Consider the following 9,683-nt stretch of genomic DNA (forward strand, 5'->3'; position numbering starts at 1 on the left):
AACAGCCACCATTAACATTTAGTGGCCGCTGCCAACATACTGACTCAACTCCAGCCACTTTAATAATGGGAATTGATGGAAATTATGTAAATATTTATCACTAGCCACTTTAAACAATGCCACTTAATATAATGTTTACATACCCTACATTACTCATCTCATATGTATATGTATATACTGTACTGTATATCATCCACTGCATCTTGCCATCTTTATGTAATACATGTATCACTAGCCACTTTAAACTATGCCACTTTATGTTTACATACCCTACATTACTCATCTCATATGTATAGACTGTACACTATACCATCTACTGCATCTTGCCTATGCCGTTCTGTACCATCACTCATTCATATATCTTTATGTACATATTCTTTATCCCTTTACACTTGTGTGTATAAGGTAGTAGTTGTGGAATTGTTAGATTAGATTACTTGTTGGTTATTACTGCATTGTCGGAACTAGAAGCACAAGCATTTCGCTACACTCGCATTAACATCTGCTAACCATGTGTATGTGACAAATAAAATTTGATTTGTGCACCGCGGCCTCCCACTTTCTATTCTGGTTAGAGCCAGTTTGCGCTGTTCTGTGAAGGGAGTAGTACACAGTGTTGTACCAGATCTTCAGTTTCTTGGCAATTTCTCACATGGAATAGCCTTCATTTCTCAGAACAAGAATAGACTGACAAGTTTCAGAAGAAAGTTCTTTGTTTCTGGGCATTTTGAGCCTGTAATCGAATCCAGAAATGCTGACGCTCCAGATACTCAACTAGTCTAAAGAAGGACAGTTGTATTGCTTCTTTAATCAGCACGACAGTTTTTAGCTGTGCTAACATAATTGCAAAAGGGTTTTCTAATGATCAATTAGCCTTTCAAAATGATAAACTTGGATTAGCTAACACAACGTGCCATTGGAACACAGGAGTGATGGTTGCTGATAATGGGCCTCTGTATGCCTATGAAGATATGCCATTAAAAATCTGCAGTTTCCAGCTACAATAGTCATGTCATTTACAACATTAACAATGTATACACTATTTCTGATCAATTATGTTATTTTAATGGACAAAGAAAAAAAATGTGCTTTTCTTTCAAAAACAAGGACATTTCCAAGTGACACCACACTTTTGTTGATTTTTTTTTACTAGAACAAGGTGTCTTGGACACACACAGTTCCAGCAGTAAGTGTAAAGCTGCTGTTCTCAGCCATGTGCTGGGTGGCTAAAGATCAGTCACACCATCTGGCCTGGAGAAAATTACACATTTCAGAGTACTGTTTTAACACATCTGGCTCTAGAGCCAAGCCCCTTTTCATTTGACTGGTTTGCCTTACCCAGTAGGGCTTGCCAGTGCCTGGCCAGAGGACTCCACTATCATGTGACATACTCCACGAAACCTGCTAGCTGTTACTCTTGGCCAACGCATTTGGCTCCATAGTGGGCACTCTTGATTGCTCTTCAGTACCTTCCTCAATCACAGCTGACAACTCTTGTGACCTTTAAGCTCTCTAAAATGGTAGAACTGGTGGCAGTTTGGGACAAAGTGTAACTTCCCATCTATATGGAGTTAAGGAAAGACTGGATCATCTGGGTGTTTGTCAAGCTTTTTTGTCATAACAGGGGGACATGTGTAAGACAGCACAGAACCACAGGGCAGAGATCCAAAACTGGAATCAAATAGAGACAGTTCAGCTAAGCCATGCAGGACAGAGGAAATCAGTAATTGGGGTGTAATGCTCCTCAAAGCCTCTCCAGCAGAACGCACTGCCTGGTCAGGAAGGGGCCCTGAAACAAAAACGATGCATTTAGGTTTGAGAGAGTGATAACTAAAACTATTGTGATGTGTTTGAGATAAAGTATTTGTATTCCTTGCAAAATATGTTATTAAGAGCGTGATTGAAAATGTAAAAATCTATCTCATCACAGAAAATTGATGTACGCTTGCTAAAGTGTAGATTTTAAGCCACTTTTGCCAGACGTCGTTGGTTCTGGGCGGATCCCCTGAAAACAAGAACACTTGTGCAGAGATTCCATTTACCATTCCAAAATTATATCAGAAACAACATCTAGGCCTAGCTCTACAAAGTGTATTACCAGAGTCCTTGGCCTGTGCCATGTTCGCAGGAAACTTGTGCATGGTACATGTGGTGGCACAGTCGTTATGCTCATCATGCTGTTATTGTATTGTTTGGAAAAGCAAGGCAACCAGGTGGTTGCACACAGGACAGAAGGCTTCATGTCCGTGTACAAAGTGAACTACAGTACCAATATCAGTGGCAGTACGATTTACAAATCTTTGTTTCTATAGAAGACAGAAAGCAAAAAATGTAGTGCACAGCTGCCAAACCTAATTGAAAGGGTTAGGCAGTGCTATAGTAGATAAACAAAGAGTATGGTCTTCGTGAGAGTTATATTGTTGAGTTAAAGGAAATCTGCAACCGCAGTAAAACAAAAGCAATGAACTTGATCAAATCTGAACTTTTCCTAATCTTATCACCTGCAGTGAATTGGGCTCCTCGTTCTTGTTCATTGACCTGTAGCACCTAGCTCTCAAACAAACTCCCTGTTCCCTTGCTCAATACTGAACATTTACACATTTTTTTTTATTCTTAATAAACATAAATAAACTTGAAAATCATTAGTTGTCAAATCAAGGAAGGAATCACATAATCAATTTGATCAGACAGATGTGGTCACTTTTGGCAGGTCAAGCAGAAGTGGTAAAAAAAATAAAAAAAACAGCTCCATTTTGCGGGATGTTGTGCTACACAACTAACCACTGACCGGATGCAACCGTTATGGGTGTGATAAAGGCCTATTGACCAGTACACGCCCACACCATTCTGTTGTTCAAGTATACCCATACAATTTAAAACACATAATTTAAAGGGATATTGGCAATGAGGCCTTTTATCTACTTCCCCAGAGTCAGATGAACTTGTAGATACCCTGGGTTTATAAGCGCGGAAATCGACTCTGCCGCACGAGCATGCTTTTGCGGCATAGTCGATAGCGCGCCGGACCTCGGGCTAGAAGGTCGAGGGTTCGAGACCTGCTCCCTGCCTGTTTCATTACACTACCTTAAACTTCCTTATTTGACACAGACATAAAAATGGTATCCACGAGTTAATCTGACTCTGTGGAAGTACATAATGGGCCTTATTGCCAAAATCCCAGAGTATACATTTAAGATTATTATATATTGTTTACTATGGTTTGTTTATCAGTAACAGTTTATGAGTGTAAAGTCATACCATATTAAAAAAAACAGCTGTGATGGAAACAGGTAATTTCGGTACAATTTTATAAATGGCGACATTATTTGTTTGTTCGACATCATGGTATCTTTTTGTGTCTATAATGCGAAAAATGGTGGCGGAAACAGCTTTATGCGCACATATTTATACAATAACCATTATATTGAAGTAAACTTGGAGCCACGCAATGGTGTGTGGTCCTCCCACTATGACGTTGGAAACAATGCAGTTTATTAGGATACAGATTAAATAAATTATGATTAACTTCACAGGGTGGTGAAAGTGCACGGTCTTTAGCGTGGTGCTTCATGCCAATAAATATTGAGGGTCTTATTCTGGTGACACGACGGTCGATACTTAGCTGCCGTTTAACAAAATATATATATATTTTTTATCTTGCTCTTTTGTCCATGATAATCTCTTCACGTAAACTATACCCGCACTGTATCTGCAAGCTGTTGGCTAAAGCACACGTGCCAATATCAGAGTGGCCACATTACCTATATAACGCTGCATTTGTGACAAAACCATCAGTAGAGTTGAAAATGTGATGGAATCAAATTTATTTAACCTTTAATCTGGGCAAGTCAGTTAAGAACAAATTCTTATTTACAATGACAGCCTACTTGTAAAGCCCCCCCCTAAACTTGTATTTTTTATTTCGGTACATGGGAATTTAACCGTAAAAGCTATTTTTATGTGCACTATGTCGTCACTCACAGCCTTTCATCTGCAACAAGTCCATTTGTTGGAATTACACCACTGGTGAGAAAATAGAAAATTTTTCCCATGCAGATTTGATTATATTAGCATAAAGATCTGTGGCCAATATGTGAGAGATTTTCATGCAAATATTCTACAATCTGCATTAAAAATGAGAATTTTCTCACCAGAAAACAGTTTGCAGATACAGTGCGGGTATAGCCTATATGATGAGATTATTGGACAAAATAGCAAGATTCTTTTTATTTGTCAAACAGAAGCCAAGCATCTATCATCATGTCACCAGAATAAGACCCTCGATATTCATTGGAATGGAGCATAAAGCTAAAGGCTGAGCACTTTCACCACCCTGTGAAGTTCATCATTTTTCATCTGTAGCATAATAAATAGAGGTCGACCGATTAATCGGAATGGCCGATTTCAAGTTTTCATAACAATCGGAAATCTGTATTTTTGGGCGCCAATTATTTTTTCTTTTTTTCTTTTTTTACACCTTTATTTAACTAGGCAAGTCAGTTAAGAACACATTCTTATTTCCAATGACGAGGCAGAACGACAGATTTTTAACCTTGTCGGCTCGGGGGATCCAATCTTGCAACCTTACAGTTAACTAGTCCAATGCTCTAACACCTGATTACATTGCACTCCACGAGGAGCCTGCCTGTTAGCGAATGCAGTAAGCTAAGGTAAGTTGCTAGCTAGCATTAAACTTATCTTATAAAAAACAATCAATCAATGACTGTCATTGCTCCAATGTGTACTTAACCATAAACATCAATGCCTTTCTTAAAATCAATACACAAGTATAAACCTGCATATTTAGCTAAAATAAATCCAGGTTAGCAGGCAATATTAACCAGGTGAAATTGTGTCATTTCTCTTGCGTTCATTGCACGCAGAGTCAGGGTATATGCAACAGTTTGGGCCGCCTGGCTCTTTGCGAACTAATTTGCCAGAATTTTACGTAATTATGACAACATTGAAGGTTGTGCAATGTAACAGGAATATTTAGACTCATGGATGCCTCCCATTAGATAAAATATGGAACGGAATAAACGTTTTGTTTTCGAGGTGATAGTTTCCAGATTAGTCAAAGGTATATGGTTTAGAGAGAAATAGTCGACGCGTTATAATTCCTGTAATAACTTGCGGCTGAATTTGAAAGGGGTTCCTTCGTTATTTTACCGTTCATGTCTTCCATAGAGAATGTCTTGATCGACTTCAAATAAGGTCTGTGTTTCGTGCAGGCTTAAACCACCTTGACGTTTTGATACCCGTGTAAATCTCACTAGGATAAGGTAACGTTTGTCAACATATTTTCATAAATCCACTCTACAAAAAAATGTATCTTCGCTTATATTTAGCCAATATTGATCAGAGTTACCTTGTCCTATGGATATCTACACAGTTATAAAATTGGCACGGTGATGTAAGCCTACACGAAACACAGACCTTATTTTAAGTGAATCTAAAAATATCCTATGGAATAAATGAAGGAACCGCTTTTCAGATTTTGCTAGAAGGTGTCATGGGAATTATGACTCGCACTTTGGTCGTCAATTCTTACCATGCCCATTATTAAAATAGCATTTCCTGCATATAGAAATTAAAGTTTTTGTTTTCAACATTCATCACAGGTAACTTAAACTCTATTTTTAATCAAACAGTTGAGAGTATTTGTCTCCTAAGCAGACTCTTCAGTATCATTGTCACTTCAGAGCTGTGTGCGTGTGTGTATTATATTAAGTTAAAAATAAAAGTGTTCATTGTTCATTCAGTATTGTTGCAATTGTCATTATTACAAAAATGTGTGTGTGTGTGTATGATATATATATATATTTTAAAAATATATTTTTTTAACAAATCGGCCGATTAATCGGTATCGGCTTTTTTTGTCCTCCAATAATCGGTATCAGTATCGGCATTGAAAAAACATAATCGGTCGACCTCTAATAATAAACTGCATGCTTTGCCGAGTGGTAGTGGGAGTACAACACATTAGATTAGTTTAACGACCCATTCGAAAGACAGGGCAATGACCCCAATCACTGCCTTGGGGAATTGGGATAATTTTTTAGACCTTAGGGAACAGTGCCTACTACTGGCCCTCCAACACCACTTCCAGCTGCATATGGTCCAGGGCCTAACCAGGACCAACCCTGCTTAACTTCAGAGGCATGCCAGCAGTGAGATGCCGGGTGGTATGCTGCTGGCATAATGAACCAGATTCACTCATGCAGAAATCCACTCCCTGGTTTCCATGTATTCTTTGTTTTCATCGCAATGCGTGCACAATGTCATTATCCCTTCAGTAATGTAGCCATCAAGGATTTATATACATAATTGGTAGCCATAGTGATGTTGATTAAAACGTTACCATTTACGTTACCGCTACTTGAGAGATTTAACAGTTATTTATCATGTATTGTGTGGAATTTGGCAGCTTCGCTGCCAGCTGGACTAAGTGACTAGTAGTGATTATAGTACTGACTGTTCTAGTCTTAAATATATTGCCTACAACTAGCAAAAGCAACTGTACTTAATATAATGACACAAGCTATTTAAAAAGTTTCGACACTTACAGGCAGAAAGCACATATTTGCTTGAACATGCGGTGAGGTTGCATCTTCTCACAGGGATCAAACGTTGACCTTTGGTTTGCTTTATGAGATGTCTGTGCAGATACCGAGCAAGTGGCGTTAAAACCGATGAAAGAGCCACCATTATCTCGGATTCTTCGAATACGCTTCTCGAGGGTTGCGAGAGTCAAAGTTAGCTGTTATTTAGCCTTTCAGGTAAGGCAAAACGTCAAGTCAACTGCTCATCTTGTCCCCATGTGTTACGGGTTGGTTTCATAGCGGTTTCCACTTAAGGGGATTTGCTTTTTATGGCCCCTCGTCTTCCACATTGTCGGCTGGATGGCTGGTCTCTCTCGCTACCTCTCGCTTGACTGGTAGCAACGAAATGGGCAGGCTGTCACATGATTAAAACATTCACGAATTGACCGTAAATTCCATGAGGTTTTACAGCTTTTCACTAGTCCTGTTGATGCGTGCTCTTACTTGAACACCGCGCCCATCGAATTTAGCTTCATACAGATATTTCACACGCCGCATCAACGAAAATAACAGATTGTAAATGTGTTTACAAAGCAATGTTATTACGAAGAGTTTGCTGAGTGGCGGTCGCAAAATTCCCATCCCGACCTATCAGCTTTATCGTCTGAGGGGCGTTTCAATCCACATGCGCGAGACGATGCTGCGTTCATAGCATCTTGTAAATACGAGCATATGACTGAAAAATGCACTTGAACGCCTCTCCAACTCGTAATAATTTGAGGGAAACTCGTCTATCACCCTTGAGCTCCGACTTCTTCCATATATACTCTGACGTCACCTAATCAAATTATATGTGTCACATGCTTAGCAAACAACATGGCTGCGTTCGGCTATGTTTTTTCGTTCTGGAACGTTCAATTTAACGGAAATGGTGCTGTACTGAACGACCAGTTGGAACGCTGTCGCACAGTTTCTAAAACCGAGGCGCAACATCGCGAGACTTCCGGGAACGCTTGCAAAACAGGCCAGTGTTTGGTGTTTGAGAAGTGAAAAGGTCTTCCTTAGTTGTTCATTTTCTCTAAATCTAAAGGCACAACCTCGATTCGAGACAATGTTTTTGGTAGTTCAACATGTTATTGCTCCAACCTCGTGAAAGTGACAAACTGACACGTTTTCATTTTCGTCAAAAACAACTTTATCGAAGGAGTGGCTTTGGCCTGCACATGCGCAGTTTGGCGCGAGACGACCGTTAGAAACACGTCATCGGACTACACATGAGTTTAGCTAGCCAATATCGCCATGCCATTGTCTACAAGTGTTTTAGCATATCTTCATACTATATTATAAACCGGGTGGTTTGAGACCTGAATGCTGATTGGCTGAAAACCGTGGTATATCAGACAGCATAAACTGGGTGTTCGAGCCAAGAATGCTGATTGGCTGACAACTGTGTTATACCATGGGTATGACAAAACACTTATTTTTACTGCTCTAATTAAGTTGGTTAACAGTTTATAATAGCAATAAGGCACCTCGGGGTTTGTGGTATATGGCCAATATACCACAGCTACAGGCTGTGTCCAGGCACTCTGTTGTCATGCTTAAGAACAGCCCTTAGTATATTGGCCATATACCACACCTCCTCGGGCCTTATTGCTTAAGTATACAACAGGCAGGTCTAATCCTGGATGCTGATTGGTTAAAACCACATTCCAGCAGGTGTCTATGTCACAAGTTACCACCGGCTAAAGATATGACGTTGAAATGCCTATTTACTCTGTTCCATCTCACTGCGCAATCCACTGTCTCATCAGCCCAACCAGGCAATTTATAAACTTGATCTCCACTATAAAAAGCATCTAGATATTATCTCCGATTTCTTTTTCTTTTAGACTAGCATTTGATTTAATTGAGATTAATATAAACCTTGCGGTCTGTCTCTGACATTTGAATTTCAATATTGAAACAATGTTGCAATCTCCAGCTGTCCCATAGTAATGAAGTGTTGGGACGAGACAGACAGGTAGGCAGGCATGCAGCTTTTCTCAGCCAGTTGAATTCATGAATCAGCTGGCATCATTTTTATGGATATATATATATATATACACTGCTCAAAAAAATAAAGGGAACACTTAAACAACACAATGTTTAAGTGAACAGATGGAACAGATGGAACAGAACAGATGGAACAAATAGTTAATAATTACATAGTTTTTCTGGAACTTTGTTTTGAGACATTTTGACAAGCCTATAGGTTAACAGCCTATAGGTTAATCGAAGGCAGTTCTTGAGCATTCTACATCTCTATCGTTTATATTGTATATGTTACCAACTGCAGATACCGTGTGTGTGTGTATGTGCATGTGTGTGTGGGTGCATGTGTGTGGTGGTGTGTATGTGCATCTGCATGTGTTACTGTACCCGGTGAGCTTTTAGGGCTCAGGTGGCCTTTGAATAGTGATGCATTAGTACTGATAATGAGACATCTTCTGATTCTCTATGCCAGGGTCAGAAAAGACTGGAAAAACACCAGGACATCAGTTCCAAGTCATTTTTATTTTGGAAGTCTGTTCCCAAGTATTCCCACGCATAATAGAGAGAACCTTGATTGTATACAAATGTAAGCAAGGCTTGAAATTATTCTATTTTAGTCAAATATTATATCTGTTTGGGCTTTTTCATTTGCAGGCTACAAATTATTAGTAATTATGTTCCGGCCCCCCAAACATCCGTTCAAGAATAAAATCGTCCCTCGGCTGAATCTAGTTGATGATCCCTGCTCTATGCTCACCTTCACAGAGGCTGACTACAGTAACTGCACTGTCAAGAGTAAATGCTGCTGGCATATTCACAATGTTAGCTAATGGAGTGGGGGTCACGTTGGTGTGTAGGGGGGGGGGGGGAGGGGGGGGGGGGGGGTTGCAGCGACGGGAGCCGTCAATCATGCCTAAGCCTCTACAGTGCTGACTAGATCCTCTTGTTAGTCCAGAGTGCAATCAATCATTTAAAAGCACCCTCACTTTGGGACGGCACCTTCAATCACTGCAGTGACTTATGAGCCTGCTTCCTGGCTGATGTTTTGGTCACTTTTGAATGCTGGCGGTGCTTTCACTCTAGTGGTAGCATGAGACGGAGTCTACA

At 39.9% G+C, this 9,683-nt stretch overlaps 1 protein-coding gene across 7 annotated transcripts in view; it reads right to left on the reverse strand.

The window, feature by feature from the left end:
• Positions 1 to 7,347, reverse strand: part of ca5a (carbonic anhydrase Va) — a 28,292-nt gene extending 20,945 nt beyond the window's left edge. For 3 of the 7 annotated variants that reach the window (XR_005478746.1, XR_005478745.1, XM_039017359.1), the window contains exon 1: positions 6,567 to 7,347. Coding sequence is in view for 4 of the 7 variants with exons in the window: in XM_039017359.1 (XP_038873287.1) it covers positions 6,567 to 6,708 (142 nt within the window). In the remaining 3 variants the exon portion in view is untranslated. Of the gene's footprint in view, positions 1 to 1,338; positions 1,790 to 6,566 lie in introns of all 7 variants that reach the window. The other 4 variants (XM_039017357.1, XM_039017356.1, XM_039017360.1 and 1 more) reach the window with 3 other exon arrangements.
• Between the last annotated feature and the right edge of the window lie 2,336 nt (positions 7,348 to 9,683).

This window comes from Salvelinus namaycush, chromosome 21, assembly GCF_016432855.1.
Source record: "Salvelinus namaycush isolate Seneca chromosome 21, SaNama_1.0, whole genome shotgun sequence".
Taxonomy (NCBI): Eukaryota; Metazoa; Chordata; class Actinopteri; order Salmoniformes; family Salmonidae; genus Salvelinus; species Salvelinus namaycush.